The sequence below is a fragment of the Rhinatrema bivittatum genome, chromosome 8 (genome assembly GCF_901001135.1).
Source record: "Rhinatrema bivittatum chromosome 8, aRhiBiv1.1, whole genome shotgun sequence".
Taxonomy (NCBI): domain Eukaryota; kingdom Metazoa; phylum Chordata; class Amphibia; order Gymnophiona; family Rhinatrematidae; genus Rhinatrema; species Rhinatrema bivittatum.
Genome location: NC_042622.1, coordinates 241,585,901 through 241,603,618, shown reverse-complemented (window position 1 = coordinate 241,603,618; position 17,718 = coordinate 241,585,901). Strand labels below are relative to the sequence as shown.

The window sequence follows — 17,718 nt, the reverse complement described above, 5'->3', positions numbered from 1 at the left end:
TAGACTTCTTAGATGTTTTCCTCCCCCTTTTCTTCCCTCTAACAATTAAAATACTAACAGAATTTTTTATTTTTTTTTGCCTAATCCTTTTAACTAACCGGGTAGGCACCTCCTCCCAAAGCTCCATTAAAGAAGCTAAAGCCATATCATAACATGGCCCTACAGATAAAGCCGTATGCTGACCTGGCCCCTTGTCGCTAGTACTCGAGGAAAACGAAGAAGAGCTTAAACTACTACTAGAATGAGCCCTCCTTCTCCTCTTATTATCTTTCTTACTCTCCCGATCACTATCTTTTGAAGTCTTACCTTGCTCAGCTCCCAAACACTGCTGCCTTGTGTTCCCGATGCCATGCCACTCCTGTCGTCCGCAGCATTCCTCTTCATTCCTTTCTGATCTCCCTGAGCAGTAAAGGCTTGCGCTGCCGTATCCAACTCCCTCCAGGCCTCACGACTGGAAGGTCCAGGCACCTAATCATCTGCTTCATCTGCAAAACAACCTGTATCCTCAACAATCCCCCCCCCCCCCCCCCCCCCGGCCACCAAATCCCCCTTTAGTGCTCCTAAATGTAAAGGGATCTTTTGTAAAGGAGCCCCTTTTTGCTTGCCCACAAGGGGCCACCCTTTTATTCCAACATCCTGAGGATAAATCTGATTGCCTAAAGATGCTCCTAATTCTGAGGGCCAACCTCCTATACCTTCCACACCTCTCCCGCCACCCACCGCACCTGCTGAAAATTAACAAATCCAGCTTTAGCCATGTGACCTAAAATATTTGCAATAAAGGCAGCTGTATCCTCCACGCTAGCACCAACTGGCACCGAAGGGGCAACTGGCTGACTGGGAAGTCTGCTATCAGATTCATTATCCCCTGCTGGGAACTTGCTCTGGGAAGAATCTATTAACTCGCTCTTTACTCTGCTGCTTGCCTGTTCTAGCAGCTCTTTTAAAACACTGCCTTTAAAAGAATATCCCGTCATAACAGGAGACATAGCAGGCAGGCGCCGGCTAGAGAATGGGGTTTTCTACTGCCACTAGAGCAGGCACGCTCCTTCCGTTTCTTAGCCTTTATCGCATTCACATTTAAATATAAATCACTCTGTAACCGGAAACCAATAGGTTTTTTCCCAGTGACCTCAGCACTGACTGCCTCCTTCACAAAAATGTTGCATGAGCCTAGCTGAGGCGAAAAAACAAGTACAAGGTTGTGGAAACCTTAAGCAGTAGGAACACTGACAGGAGGCTGTCCCATAAGGGCTGGGCTTTGCCTGAGGGAAAAGAGGAAACAGGGGGGGAGGGAAACAGCAGGTTCTGGGCCGCTTTCACCTGAATCCGTGGGGGGGGGGGGGGGGGCGGGACAGCAGGGCACAAGGGAATTGGGGGGGGGGGGACGTCAGTTGGTGAAGACGAAGCCGGCTGGGGTCAAGACCGACAGTCCCTTACCTAATGAGGCCTGCTGATCTGTAGAGACCGTCACCTGCCAGCCCCTGACGACCTCGCTGAGGAACGGGATGAAGTTCTACCCGCTGCGGCCACCTCCGGTTTGTTTTTGGCTCTCTTCATTTTGCTAAATAACTAACTAAAAGACGGCAAAACCGCGAAAATGACAGTTGGAAAATCCCCAGCGCAGCAAAGCAAAAACCTGCCCTCTGCTTGCTGTTGAATTCCCAACTGCCTTTCTAAACTCTGCTCCAGCCTATTGTTTAACTACTGACCAATAGCTTAACGGCATTCAAATTGCTGATGCTGCTATCGGTTACCTAACTCCCCTTTTTTCCCCCACCCCCACCTGCCTTTGCTAATCCTATCCCTTACTCACAGCTGCTCAAGCCCATGTTAACTGCGTCGGGCCGGGACAAGCCCGGACCGCCTTCCCTTCTCTCCCGCCCCTAGCTCTGTAGCCGTCAATCACGCTGACGTCAGCATGGGCTCTGCAGGTGCGCGAGCGCCGCCGCCGATGCTGCATTGATGCAATAGGAGCAGAGGGAGGAAAAAAATAATATATCTCTGAGGTAAGACGCGACATTATTTGCATTGTAGACCGTTGCAAAATGCACAAAACCCAAAATCCCTTCGAAGTGCTTTGTTGTCTTGCACATTAGAATATTCTCCTTTTCGATCTGTTTTATGGTGTTATATAATGTTAATTTCCTCTTGTATCTCATTCCAAAGTGGAGTAACCTTCATTTGACATATGAGGATACAGAATAACAAGAGATGCTATAATGGAGTTGGGTGTCTGGGAAAAAAAGGGTGGTGTATGGAGGGCGATGATTTATTGGGGGAGGAGAAGGCAGCTGAATAGATGATTTTTTTTTTCCTTAAGCAGACATTAGGTACAGTAGTGTGTGGAGCTGATCCAGGGCTGCTTCCTTGCAAGAGGAACAAGCAAAAAGCGACGATTCATTGAACAGCATCCATGTCTCCATCCTGAAAGGGAGAAAACATTTTTTAAAAAAAACCTGCCCCCACCTCAATTAATTAAAAGCACCAGCATTTATTCGGCGATCTTGGCAGCATTAGTAATACACTGTGTGTTATTGGGTTCTTTTGTGATGGAAATTTAGTTTGCCACGCTGGGCACGTCCACTCCTACCGTTGTTGTGCGGGCATCTGCACCTTCAATTTAGATAGCCAGGAAATTAAAAAAATACAAAACCCCAGTTCTCTCTATCCGGGGAAGATGGAGAAATTCTTGCGTGATGATCAGGCCCCGGGTTTGTGGTCCGGTGAAAGAATCGGGCGGGTGCTGTATCTATCCGTAGGGGCCGGCGCGGAATAAGGAGGACCGAGCAGCCTGCATGCGGTTGGACTGGGCGGGGGAGCTTTCGTCCCCCTCCCCGAAGGTCGCTCGCTAACGCGTCCGCCAGAGCAGCCTCTGAGTCGGATTAAGAGCGAGGAGCGGGCTCTTTCCGCTGGTGCTGAAGAGGGGAACCCGGATGACTGCTTAATCGCTTTCATCTGCCTTGGAGCCGGCGACTCTCCTGACCACTGCAGGGAAACGGCAACCCCGGCCGCTCTCTTGGATGCCCGCTGAGCCTGGTGTAAACACGGAGGCTAGAGGAAACGAGAATTAAGACTGCTAAAAGGAGAATCGGTTTTTGCTCAGGTCTGTTCCGAGGGCTGATTTTTGTCTGCTTAAGTGACTTTTTCGTGTGTGTGTGTCAAATCACTTACATTTTAATTGCTTTATTCGGTCGGTGGCTCACTAGGTTGGACAAAGACTAAAAAATCAACAGTTAATTCATGTGGATTTTTTTGGCATGTTTGAAAAAATATGAACACAAATGTTTGTTTTGGAAACATTATTTTTCTGCTATTTGGTAGATTAGTAGTTAAGTTTGAGGATGTATACTTAACCAATTGGAACCATTTCTTTCTTGTGGTTAAACGAAAAATACTGATTACCTTTCTTGTCCAAGATTACTGGTGCATGAGTGTAGTCTGCATTAGTAGTTCATAAGTATTTGAATACAATTGTAGTCAGGTTTGATAACCATTTTATCAAAAACATGATGGTAAGCCAAAGCCCATTTTAATATTCCAAGAACTGCACATCCTTTTTGCATCTTATCCTCTGTGTGACGTTCTCCCTTAGCATGCTGTGTACAGGATCTCAGAGTAGTGGAATTCAAATATTCTCTTTTTAATCTTACACAACGGAGCATGTTCTTGAATTGTATCTCCCTGGGGGTGGGATTGATATGGGTGCACATAGGCCCTTAGGGACCCTGACTGCAGTAGGTGCTTTCTGCTTTTTGGAGCAGCGCTCGGTTTTCCTGGGCATAGGAACAGTTATTATTCTGAAAACTATTTCACTAACAAATTCTGTTCTGATTATGTATAGAAAATTAGAAATGACAGCAGAAAAGGACAAAATAGTCCATTCAGTCTGTCCAGCAAGCTTGTGGTAGCATCAAAAGTATAAGGCTTATTGGTTAAGGGTAGTAACAGCCCCATCAGCAAGTTACCCCCATTCTTATTTGTTTTCCCAGACCTTAAAATTTAGTGTCCTCATTGGTTGCTGTCTAAGTTTGATTTCCCCCCCCCCCCCCTTTATTTTTTTCTTCCCCTCCTACCATTAAAGCAAAGAGTAATATCGGAGCAGAAAGCAATACTGGAGTTGCATCAACAGCATGAAGGCGTATTGGTTAAGGGCAGTAACCGCCACATCAGTAAATTACCCCCATGCACTCTTTTCTTCATTTCTAACCTTTTAGTCCCTAGGGATCCACAGTGTTTATCCCATGCCCCTTTGAATTCTTTCACTGTATTTGTCTTCACCTCCTCCTCCAGAAGGGCATTCCAGGCATCCACCACCCTCTCGGTGAAGAAATATTTCCTGACATTGGTTCCGAGTCGTCCTCCCTGGAGTTTCATTTCGTGACCTCTAGTTCTACTGATTTCTTTCCAACGGAGAAGGTTTGTTGATTGTGCATCATTAAAACCTTTGAGGTATCTGAAGGTCTGTATCCTATCTCCCCTGCACCTCCTCTCCTCCAGGGTAAACATATTCAGGTCCTTCGACCTCTCCTCATAAGTCATTTGATGGAGGACCCCCCCACCACCACCACCATTTTTGTTGCCCTTCTCTGGACCTCCTCCATCCTGTCTCTGTCTTTTTTGAGATATGGGCTCCAGAACCAAACACGGCACTCCAGGTGAGGCCTCACCAAGGCCCTGTACAAGGGGATTATCGCCTCCCTTTTTCCTACTGGTTATTCCTCGCTCTATGGAGCCCAGCATTCTTCTGCCTTTAGCTATCGCCTTGTCACATTGCTTCGCCGTCTTCAGATCACAGACACTATCACTCAAGATCCCTCTCTTGCTCAGTGCACAACAGCCCTTCACACCCCCGCCCCCCCCAAGACATACATCCCTTTTGGATTATCACACCCCAGATACATGTCTCTGTACTTCTTGGCATTGAATCCCAGCTGCCATGTCTTTGACCACCATTCAGGCTTCCTTAAATCCCATCTCATCTTCTCTACTCCTTCAGGCATGTCCACACTGTTGCAGATCTTAGTATCATCCACAAATAGACAAACTTTACCTTCTATCCCTTCTGTAATGTTGCTCACAAAGATATTGAACAGAATCGGTCCCAACATTGATCCTTGTGGCACTCCACTTAACACAGTTCTTTCTTCAGAGCAGGTCCATTTACCATCACACGCTGCCTTCTATACATCAACCAGTTTGTAATCCACTCCAACAGCTTTGCACTCACTCCCAAGCTTCCATTTTATTCATAAGCCTCCTGTGTGGGACTGTATCTAAAGCTTTGCTGAAATCCAAGTAGATCACATCGAGCACTCTTCCTCGATCCAATTCTTTGATTTTTTTTGATTGGGTGACTAGACTTGTCCAGCAGGACCTTCTCCTGGTGAATCCATGCTGCTTCGGGTCTAGCAATCGTCCTGACTGTAGATAGTTCACTATCCGTTCCTTCAGCAGTCTCCATTAATCTTCCCACCACCAAGGTAAGGCTAACCGGCCTGGAGTTTCCAGTCTCCTCTCTGCTTCCACTCTTGTGAAGCGGGACCAGAACCGCTCTTCTCCAATCACTCGGCACCACTTCCGTTTCCAGGGATCTATTGTACAGGTCTTGCAGTGGACCCGCCAGCACATCTCTGAGCTCTCTCAGTATCCTGGGATGAATCTCATCAAGTGCCATGGATTTGTCCACTTTCAGTTTTCCCAGCTCTTCCCATACCTTCTCATCTGTAAATGGAGTTTCATCTACCCCATTCCCATCCATGGTCTTGTGAATGAGCAAAGGTCCTTCTCCAGGGTCTTCGTTAGTGAACACCAAACTAAAGTATTTGTTTAATATTTCCGCCTTTTCTTTGTCTCTCTCCACACATTGATCCTTTTCACCCTTTAAATTCACTATACAACTTTGGAGCTTTCTCCTTTCTCTGATGTATCTGAAAATTTTATTTATTTTTATTTATTTAGATTTTTTATATACCGGCATTCATGAACAGGTCACATCATGTCGGTTTACATAGAAAACAAGGGGTGCAATGAACAGTGCACCCCTTGCAGTTACAAAAAATCAGGGGTATAATAACTGGGAGAGAGAAAGATAGGAACAGAGGGGAGTAAGAGAACTGTAAGGGGATAAAATAAATAACTTAAAGTTTATTTACAATACCAAATGGTAACATTGATACAGGAGTTGGAGGTGGTTATGAGTTGTCCGAGAAGGCTTGTTTGAAAAGCCAGGTCTTCAATCTTTTGCGGAAAGTTGGTAGGCAGGGTTCTAGGCGCAGATTTGTGGGGATGGAGTTCCAAAGAGAAGGTCCAGCTGTCGAGAATGCCCGCTCTCTTGCCATTGTGTGTCGGGTGGATTTTGTGTTTGGAACCTGGAGGGATCCTTGGTAGACTTCTCTGATTGGTCTTTGAGAGGTATGAAGGCTGAGCGGATGTTGAAGGTCCAGGGAGGTGTGGTGATGGATTGACTTGTAGATGATGGTGATGGATTTGTAGACTATTCTGGCATGGATGGGGAGCCAGTGAAGATTTTTTTTAAGATGGATGAGATATGGTCTCTTCTTTTGGAGTTTGTGAGGATTTTGGCCGCTGTATTTTGTACCATCTGTAGTGGTTTGGTGTATGAAGATGGTAGGCCTAGAAGTATAGCGTTGCAATAATCTATTTTTGCGAAGATTATTGCATGAAGTATGGTTCTGAAGTCTTGAAAGTGGAATAGAGGCTTAATTCTTTTTAAAACTTGTAGTTTATAAAAGCAGTCCTTGGTGGTCCGGTTTATAAAAGCTTTCAGGTTCAAATTATTGTCAATAATGGCTCCTAGGTCTCTGACTTGAGAAGATAGGGGGATGTTTGCTGTGTGAGTATGGTGGTAGTTGTTTTCAGGAGTAATGATAATTAGTTCGTTTTGGAGGTGTTTAGGATGAGATTTAGGCTGGAGAGGAGGTCCATTAATTTTTGATTGGCAAGATTCCCAGTATTCAAGTGTTTTGTCTAATGATTCTTTAAGGGGAATCACTATCTGAACCTTGTCTGCATATATAAGGTGTTTGAGCTTGAGGTCCGTTAGAAGGTGGCACAGTGGGCGTAAGTATATGTTGAACAAGGTAGGTGATGGGGAGGATCCCTGTGGAACTCCTATGGGGGCCTTGAAATGGGAGGATTCCTTATTGTGTATTTTCACTTTGTATCCTCTGTTGTTAAGGAAGGTTTTGAACCAGGCTAGGGCAGTACCTGAGATTCCAATGGATGCGAGTTGTTTTCTGAGGCTGGAGTGGTTGACCGTGTTGAAGGCGGCTGAAAGGACCAACAGGATCAGCAGGTATGAATGGCCTTTGTCAAGGCCCAGGATCAGGTGGTCTGTTAGTGATACCAGGAGGGATTCTGTGCTGGAAGCTTTGCGAAAATGTTTTGTCCCCTCTCTTTACCTCTTTGGCAATCCTTTCTTCCACCTGACTTTTTGCTTGCTTGATTTCTTTCTTCATTTCCCTCAGTTTCACCAGATATTCTTCCGTGTGTTCCTCTTTTCGGGATCCTTTATACTTCTTGAATGCTGTTTTTCTTGCTTTTATTTTATCAGCCACCTCCTTTGAGAACCAGATTGGTTTCTTATTTTTCTTGCTTTTGTTTACTTTTCTAACATATATAGATTAGTTGCTTTTGTAATAGCTCCTTTTAATTTTGCCCACTGCTGTTCCACCTCTCTCATTTTCTCCCAGTCTTCTAGTTCTACCTCCAGGTACATCTCCCATTTCGACCAAGTCTGTATTTTTGAAGTTCAAAACTCGGATCTTCATGTGACTTCTCCGTATCCTATTTGCAATATCAAACCATACCATTTGATGATCACTGGTGCTGAGGTGGGCACCCACCTGTACATTAGAGACATTCTCCCCATTAGTGAGCACTAAGTCGAGTATAGCTCCCTCCCTCGTGAGCTCCATTACCATTTCTTTGAGCAGAGCCCCTTGCAGGGCATCCACTATCCCTCTACTTCTGTTAGATACTGCAGATGGGATTCTCCAGTCTACGTTCGGCAGATTAAAATCTCTCAACAATCAACACTTCTCCCTTCTTTCCCACCTTTTGGATGTCTTTGACCAGCTCTCTGTCTAGTTCTTCCGTTTGAGTCGGAGGCCTGTAAACTACTCCAGTAATTATGGATGCACCATCATCTTTCTTTAGGTCGACCCATAGTGCTTCTTCTTTGTCCCATCTTCCTTGCAGTTAAGATGCTTGGATATTGTTTTTGATATAAAGAGCTACTCCTCCCCCTTTTCTGTCCTCTCTGTCTTTCCTTAACATGTTATAGCCTGGTTAAATGTCAGAGCCTAGACCCTGGTCATAAATGTGACTAAATCGGGAGAGGAGTCCCCTCTTTTTTTTTTAAGGGAATTTCTAAATGTCTGTGTTTGTTTTTTAAATTAGCTGTCATTTTGGATTATTTAACAGGAGAAAGGATTAAGTATAGGACATATGAGACATTTAGGGCAGTTTAAGACACTTCACTTGATGACCCCTATGTCCCTGTCCCAAAAGCTTACATTTTTAAGAGCAAGGGGAATTGAGTAACTTACTCATGGTCACACAGCAATAAATGGAAAGGGGGAATGGTCTCTGGGGCTGACTCCTCTAATTGTTTGTATTTATAGTGCTTTAGGTGAGCAGAGTGCAGCTCTGAGGTACAAGAGGGGTAGCATGAATGATCACACCCTCACACACTATTTCTGTAGACATGGGGACCTGAATGCAAGATACAGCCATGAATAATACATAAAAATATAAATGCCATACTGGGTCAGATCAAGGGTCCATCAAGCCCAGCATCCTGTTTCCAACAGTGGCCAATCCAAGTCAAAAGTACCTGGCAAATACCCAAATATTAAAAAGATCACAAGCTACTTTTGCTTATTAATTACCATCATAGCAGTTTATGGATTTATCCTCTAGGAACTTAACCAAACCTTTTTTTAAACCCAGTTACACTAACTGCTGTAACCACATCCTCTGGCAATGAATTCCAGAGCTTAACTATGCATTGAGGGAAAGAATTTTCTTCGATTTGTTTTAAATGAGCTACTTGCTAACTTCATGGAGTGCCTCCTAATCCTTCTATTATCTGAGAGTAAATAACCGATTTATATTAACTTGTTCAAGTCCTTTCATGATTTTGTAGACTTCTATCCTATCCCTCCTCATTCGTCTCTTCTCTAAACAGAACAGCCCTAACCTCTTTAGCCTTTCCTCATAGGGCAGCTGTTCCATGTTCCATGTTATCATTTTGGTTGCCTTGTTTTGCACTTTCTCCAGTGCAGCTATATTCTTTTTTAGATACAGTGACCAGAATTGCACACAGTATTCAAGGTGTGGTCTCACCATGGAGCGATACAAAGGCATTATGACATTTTCCATTTTATTTTCCATTCCCTTCTTAATAATTCCTAACATTGTTTGTTTGCTTTTTTGATTGCCACAGCACACCAGGCTGACTATTTCAATGTATTATCCACTGTGACGCCTAGATCTCTTTTCTGGATGGTAACTCCTAAGATAGAACCTATCATTGTGTAACTGTAGCAAGGGATATTTTTTTCCTATATGCATCACTTTGCACTTGTCCACATTGGGCTTTCAATGGCAGATGAAATTTAATCTTCCAGTCTCGCAAGATCCTCCTGTAATGTATCACAATCCGCTTGAGATTTAACTACTCCGCATAATTTTGTCATCTGCAAATTTGATCACCTCACTCACAGGCCGATACAGTACAGTGCGCTCCGGTGGAGCGCACTTTTAACCGGCATTTGGACGCGCGTTTTCGATGCGCTAGCTTTACCCCTTATTCAGTAAGGGGTAATAGTGCGTTGAAAACGCGCGTCCAACCCCCCCAAGACAAATAGCGCCCGCAACATGCAAATGCATGTTGATGGCCCTATTAGTCATTCCCGCGCGATACAGTAAGTAAAATGTGCAGCCAAGCTGCACATTTTACTTTAAGAAATTAGCACCTATCCAAAGGTAGGCGTTAATTTCTGCCGGCACCGGGGAAGTGCACAGAAAAGCAGTTTTTACTGCCTTTCTGTGCACCCTCCAACTTAATATCATGGCGATATTAAGTTGGAGGTCCCAAAAGTTTAAAAAAGAAAAAATAATTAAAAAAAAACAAAAACTTTAAATCGGCTTGCGGGTTGAAAACTGGACGCTCAATTTTGCCGGCGTCCGGTTTCCGAACCCGTGGCTGTCAGCGGGCTCGAGAACCGATGCCGGCAAAATTGAGCGTCGGCTGTCAAACCCGCTGCTCCTGTCCAAAAAGAGGCGCTAGGGACGTGCTAGCGTCCCTAGCGCCTCTTTTTACCGCGGGCCCTAATTTAAATATTTTGGTTTACTGAATCACGCGCACAGGACACAGGCCTGTGCATGCGCTGGGAGAGCAGGTGCTTGCCTGCTCTCCCGCGAACTTTACTGTATCGGCCTATCATTGTATTACTTTCTAGATCACTTATAAATATATTAAAAAGCACTGGTCCAAGTACAGATCTGAGGCACTCCACTAATTACCTTTTTCCAGTGTGAAAACTGACCATTTAATCCTACTGTTTCCTGTCTCTTTTAACCAACTTCACTGCACAAAAGAACATCGCCTCCTATCCCATGACTTTTTTTAGTTTCTTAGAAGCCTCTCATGAGGGACTTTGTCGAATGCCTTCTGAAAATCCAAATACACTACATCTATCGGTTCACCTTTATCCACGTTTATTCTCCCCTTCAAAACATAGTAAGATAGTAGATGATGGCAGAAAAGACCAATTGTTTTATCCAGTCCCCCAGATATTCTTTTCCACACTGACAAGAATATATCCCAGCTGCAAGCTCTAGAGCATGACCATCTGTAGAATATTGCTGTTTATCCAAGATAACTTTTGTATCTGAGCACACATGATCCCTTTATTAGTTCACACTCAGCACCCTTCAGTCCAGTCACAATAGTCCAGAGTCACCAGCACAGCTTTAGCAGAATACTCAGTCTCTTGGAGACCCATGGCCTTTCGAGGCTAATCGCTGCTGCTGCCGCCACCAACACACTGTACTAACCCGATCACCTCAAGGAGGGCTTAGCCTGCCAGACAGACCCGGCTACATGAGCACTTGAGTTTCCACTAGGATTTCTAGTTATTTTGGCTGCCTGCCAGATGGAGCCAGTTAATTATTTCTAGTTTCATACTCTGCCAGACCCACCTGACTACATGAGTGCCTGTCTCTTATTTTTTTTTTTTTTCTTTTTCTGGGTCTTCTGGTTATTACTATGTTTGTAATCCAGCAATGTTGTTAATTCATTCTTCTGCTGTCTGTTCTTTTTTTTTGGCAACTAAGGATTGTCTGTGCTTATCCCAAATCTTCTTGAAGTCCATTATTGTTTTAGCCTGGCTTCCAGCAGGAGAGTATTCCTGGCATTCACTACCCTTTCTATGAAATATTTCCTCACATTGCTCTCAATTCTTATCTCCATGGAGCCTCATATTATGATTCTCTTGTTCCTTCCACTGAAAAAAGTTTTGCTTGTGTATGCACTACTAGCAAAAGTGCCCACCGTTGCTCGGGGTAGTCTGGTCTATAACAGCCCGTGTATGTGTGCGCGCACGCATGTGTGCCTGTGCCTGCTTGCCCTGTGTGTGGGAGCATGAGATGGGGCTTCACAGACAGAGCATATTAGCAATCAGCAGCCGGCATTGCTCGGGTTGTCTGTAAAAAAGCTCTAATGGAGTCATTGGATAAGTTTTAATGTAATTCTCTATCATCTTAAAATGGAACAGGATTGGCAGTCTGTAGTTGCTACACAATACTGATTCTTTATTAAATGTACTGGCTCATTTAATTTGTTATACTCACTTCCATCCCTTTATCTATTGTATCCAGAAAAGCTTTTTTTTTCTCTTTGTTTGGTGTAGCAGACAAAGTGCTGAATAAAATTCAGGTGTTTTGAGAATACTTCTGCTTCTTTTTAGGACTGACAATTTGTGACTGAGATATTTCCCCCAACAAATGAAGGATAGAAAGACAAAGGGTTTCTAGCAGTAATGTGAGGTTATGCATCTCACTTTTTCACGCAGACAGGATACCAGGACCCTTTGTAGTTTGCTGGCTTCAGTAATGTGTGTGCAGCCACCTCTGGTGTGCATGGCCTGCTGGCAAGTCATGCACTCTTAGTCAGAACTGGAGCTGTGGCTATTAAATCTCTCCTGGGATAAACCTACTCTTGCCAGCTGAAGACACTCAACCTGTGAAAATTTCCAAGAGTGTAAAGAAGTGTAAATATTACTTGGTCTGAATGTTTTGAAATTGGCTTCAGATTTGTAGGACTGTTCCCAAAGAACTTCAAAAGTGATGTTTTCTCTTAATCCTTTTGGGCTTGTCATACATTCCACCACCAGTCTCCATTTTGCGTTGAACGTGGGCAGCAGAGCATTTAAAAAAAATAAATAAATAAAAAATGCGCTGATTCAGTGGCTCAGGTGCAGCGCTGCTACATGGGAGACCTGGGTTCTGCTCCTGGGGCTGGGAATGATTGATTTCTGAAAAGAGAGGTCAAGATATGAAGCACCTGGTTAGGGGAAGGTGGGAGGAGGAGAGAGAGAGACTCGGAAGTAACATCAGAAAATGTTTCATCACAGCAAAGGCAGTGTAGGCATGGATTGACTTGCCAGAGGAGGTGGTGGAGGCTAAAACGGTTATGGGATTTAAGAAGGCCTGGAACAGGCCAGATTGCAGCTGGGGTCCCTGGCATTACACCAGGAAGTAAATTGGTGAGAGACTGGGTTTTTATGGTCATGTTCTTCAGAGGGAGACCTGGCCGGTGCACAAAGCTGACACCTAGTGGCCAAACTTGGGTTGTGGCACTTGGTGGAGGGCATGTCCTTGTGAACAGTTTTATATGGGAGACTCTGAGGGTTAAAAATGTGGTTGGGAAGGGACAGGGCGTTGTAATTACAGCATGGGTCAGTTCCAATTTGGGCTGGAAGCTCCCAGAAATAAGGAGCGAGAGAAAATGGTCAGCCCCCTCCTTTTGTATTTATTCTCTAGTTCCTTACTGGCGAGCTCCCACTTGTCTACTGAATTGCTCGCCTGGGTTAAACGCTTCACGACTCTCCCTGTTGCTGTATACGTGCTGAGACGGCGTGAGCTTGAAATCAAGTGACTCCTGGATTCTGATCCGGACCAGATAGTTGTGTTATAGGGGACGGATGAGACAGAACATAAGAAATTGCCATGCTGGGTCAGACCAAGGGTCCATCAAGCCCAGCATCCTGTTTCCAACAGACGCCAAAACCAGGCAACAAGAACCTGGCAATTACTCAAACACTAAGAAGAACCCATGCTACTGATGCAATTAATAGCAGTGGCTATTCCCTAAGGGGCGGATTTTAAGAGCCCTGCTCGCCTAAATCCGCCCAAAACCGGGCAGATTTAGGCGAGCAGGGCCCTGCGCGCCGGGAAGCCTATTTTACATAGGCCTACCGGCGCGCGCAGAGCCCCGGGACTCGCGTAAGTCCCGGGGTTCTCCGAGGGAGGCGTGTCGGGGGGCGTGTCGGGGGCGTGTCAGGGGGCGGGCCCGGTCGCCGCGGCGTTTTGGGGGCGTGTCGGCAGCGTTTTGGGGCGGGTACGGGGGCGTGGCTACGGCCCGGGGCGGTCCGGGGGCGTGGCCGCGCCCTCCGTACCCGCCCCCAGGTCGCTGCCCGGCGCGCAGGAGGCCCACTCACGCGTGGGGATTTACGCCTCCCAGAGGGAGGCGTAAATCCCCGGAGAAAGGTAAGGGGGAGGTGTAGACAGGGCCGGGCGGGTGGGTTAGGTAGAGGAAGGGAGGGGAAGGTGAGGGGAGGGTGTTAGAGGATTCCCTCCAAGGCCGCTCCGATTTCGGAGCGGCCTTGGAGGGAACGGGGGTAGGCTGCGCGGCTCGGCACGTGCCGGCTATACAAAATCCATAGCCTTGCGCGCGCCGATCCAGGTTTTTAGCAGATACGCGCGGCTCCGCGCGTATCTACTAAAATCCAGCGTACTTTTGTTTGCGCCTGGAGCGCAAACAAAAGTAGGCTATTCGCGCTCCTTTTAAAATCCGCCCCTAAGTATAATTGATTAATAGCCATTAATGGACTTCTCCTCCAAGAACTTATCCAAACCTTTTTTGAACCCAGCTACACTAACTGCACTAACCACATCCTCTGGCAACAAATTCCAGAGCTTTATTGTGCGTTGAGTGAAATAATTTTTTCCGATTAGTCTTAAAGGTGCTACTTGCTAACTTCATGGAATGCCCCCTAGTCCTTCTATTATTGGAAAGTGTAAATAACCGAGTCACATCTACTCGTTCAAGACCTCTCATGATCTTAAAGACCTCTATCATATCCCCCCTCAGCCGTCTCTTCTCCAAGCTGAACAGCCCTAATCTCTTCAGCCTTTCCTCTTAGGGGAGCTGTTCCATCCCCTTTATCATTTTGGTTGCCCTTCTCTGTACCTTCTCCATCGCAACTATATCTTTTTTGAGATGCGGCGACCAGAATTGTACACAGTATTCAAGGTGTGGTCTCACCATGGAGCGATATAGAGGCATTGACATTTTCCGTTCTATTAACCATTCCTTTCCTAATAATTCCTAACATTCTGTTTGCTTTTTTGACTGCTGCAGCACACTGAGCTGACTAATTTTAAAGTATTATCCACTATGATGCTAGATCTTTTTCCTGGGTGGTAGCTCCTAATATGGAACCTAACATCGTGTAACTACAGCAAGGGTTATTTTTCCCTATATGCAACACCTTGCACTTGTCCACATTAAATTTCATCTGCCATTTGGATGCCCAATCTTCCAGTCTTGCAAGGTCCTCATGTAATGTATCACAGTCTGCTTGTGATTTAACTACTCTGAATAATTTTGTATCATCTGCAAATTTGATAACCTCACTCGTCGTATTTCTTTCCAGATCATTTATAAATATATTGAAAAGCACCGGTCCAAGTACAGATCCCTGAGGCACTCCACTGTTTACCCTTTTCCATTAAGAAAATTGACCATTTAATCCTACTCTCTGTTTCCTGTCTTTTAACCAGTTTGTAATCCACGAAAGGACATCACCTCCTATCCCATGCCTTTTTAGTTTTCGTAGAAGCCTCTCATGAGGGACTTTGTCAAACGCCTTCTGAAATCCAAGTATACTACATCTACCGGTTCACCTTTATCCACATGTTTGTTAACCCTTTCAAAAAAAAATGAAGCAGATTTGTTAGGCAAGACTTCCCTTGGGTAAATCCATGTTGACTGTGTTCCATTAAACCATGTCTTTCTATGTGCTCTACGATTTTGATCTTGAGAATAGTTTCCACTATTCTTCCCGGCACTGAAGTCAGGCTCACTGGATCGCCCCTGGAGCCCTATTTAAATATTGGGGTTACATTGGCCACCCTCCAGTCTTCAGGTACAATGGATGATTTTAATGATAGGTTACAAATTTTAACTAATAGATCAGAAATTTCATTTTTGAGTTCCTTCAGAACCCCCAGAATTGGGGTGCCCTGCTGGGATCCCACAGAGCTGGCATGGCCCAGCTCCCCCTCCCCCCTCAGCCTTCCGTGGCAAATCCTATGAGGTTTTTTTCTGAATTTCTGTTTAGGTTTGCCAACTGTCATGATTTTGCCAGACTGTGCAGATTTTGGGGGGAGTTGCAGCTTTAGCATCCCTGTGAGCAAACAGTACAGCGTGCACTTTGGTAGCTACTCCATATTAAATGTGTGGATGCACAAATTTTGTGCCACTTACATAGTCTTCAGTCCATGTTTTAAACCGAGGCCTAAAAATATTCACAGAGCAGTGGTTTGGCCCCTGGGCTGGTAAAAGAGAACTCTCTTTTTGGAGTAAAGAAGTTTGAGAATAGAGATCATGGTACGAGGCTCCAAAAGGGGCAGACTGAGGAGTAAGATCAGAAGATGCATCTTCACAGAAAGGGTGGTGGATACATAGTGACGGAAACAAAAATGAGAGAGCACAGGACAAGTACAGAGGACCATTAATTGCAGGGAAGCGAGGGGAAGGTTGGAGACTGACTGGGGTCCTCGGCACTGTAGCAGGAAGTAAATTGGCACGCTAGATGGCTCCTTACCTGCTGTTATATTCTCTGTTTCTGTGTCTTTCTAATGGGGGTGAATGGCAACAAAAGCCACACGTGATGAAGATATTAAACAGCATCTCCAAGCGTCCGTATATGTGACAGCTGAAAGCTGGCAACCTATTTCCATTGCAGTGCATTGTGGGATTTGTGGTCCCTGTTTCTCCGAGGACGAGCAGATGAGTGACATTGGGTTAGAACGGGGACTGCTTTCCGCCATGCTCCACTGAATGCATCAGATGATTTGGGGGGGAGGGGGGTTGTCAAAAAGGGAAAACCAGTCGGGAGCAGCCTCCAAGTCTCCCTTCAGAAACTGGGGCACTGTGCCACCCAAAGCTGGTACTGGCTTCCAGATGGGAGCTGTTCTTCCTGCTTTTCTTCTTTATAGGGGGCACGTCGGGGACCACCAATTGCTGGTGTTAATGTCCGTGCTGTTGCAGCAGTAGCAGCATAGATGCGCACATTGAAACAGTTGGGCCCTTCTTTCTAAGCTGCTGCTGCTGCAACCTTTTTTTTTCTTTCTCCCTCTTATCTCCCAATTTCCATGTCTTAGGTGCTTTAGAAAGTGTCGGTCACTGCCATGTTCCACTTGGTGACCCTAGAACTATATAGATCTTCTTTTTAAAAGCTTTAGAAAAAGCACTAGCCCCCAAAAGTGCCAAAGGAAAAGTTCCTTAAATCATTTTCCAAAATCGATCTCCCTCCCCTGCCTCTCTGCACCCCAAACAATGCACGGATGGCGTTTGTAGGACTTCTGTCCGATTAGAGAAAATCCATAACACCCCGGGGAAGACTCCGCCCCACCTCCAGTATTCACACCAGTGATGGCTCATTTTTCACACATTCCACTTGCCGGGGCATACACGTACCGCCGCCAGCGATGAATCATTTACTCGCTTACTGTTCCCCTGGAGAAACCTGTGGAGTGAATCGGCTGTCAGGGTGCCTGAGCAGGCAGAGAGCGGATGGAGTTTTGCATGCGAGAACGTAATGGCACATTGCCACAGTACACGTCAGTGCGGCTCCTTGGCAGTACTCCACCCCAGGGTCAGGAACCGCATGAGTCCTGGACACACAGGTGCGCGCGCGCACACATGCACAGGCTGTTATAGACCAGACTACCCAAAAAAAGATCAAGCCGTGGTGACAGTGTGGCCATTTCTGCAAGTTCTTCTGGCATTTTCGGGTAGCCAAGGTGGTGAGAGTCTCCACAGAGGCGGGATGTGGTTGCTGTGCTTACCCCTAAGTGGTTTGTTTTTTTTTTTCCTGAATTTCTTGAATGGATGATGAGAGAGCACATTCTGCTCAAATTCAACAATGTCTAAATTTGCAGTATGTGGGGGCCGTAACAGCCCCATTTTTCTTAGCATCCAGTCAGATGAATCCAAAACAAGTGGGTTATGCACCTCTACCAGCAGATGGAGACAGAGCAAACTGATTTCACAGTTTATTTACCCCTGCAGTGACATCAGCCTGCCAGTATTCTGTCTCCAGCAGATTGTGGATGTGCATCTCCCTACTGGGGATTGCTTTGATTTAAAAAAAAAAAGAGAAATAAGGAAAATAAATT

At 45.5% G+C, this 17,718-nt stretch overlaps 1 protein-coding gene across 3 annotated transcripts in view; it reads left to right on the top strand.

The window, feature by feature from the left end:
* The first annotated feature begins 1,369 nt into the window (after positions 1–1,369).
* RAB3A (RAB3A, member RAS oncogene family) overlaps positions 1,370–17,718 on the top strand; it is a 136,475-nt gene continuing 120,126 nt past the window's right edge. Inside the window, exon 1 of one of the 3 annotated variants that reach the window (XM_029614339.1) lies at positions 1,370–1,538. In XM_029614339.1, coding sequence (XP_029470199.1) covers positions 1,509–1,538 — 30 coding nt within the window. In that variant the 5' untranslated portion in view covers positions 1,370–1,508. Of the gene's footprint in view, positions 1,539–1,757; positions 2,010–2,964; positions 3,107–17,718 lie in introns of those variants that run through there. The other 2 variants (XM_029614340.1, XM_029614341.1) reach the window with 2 other exon arrangements.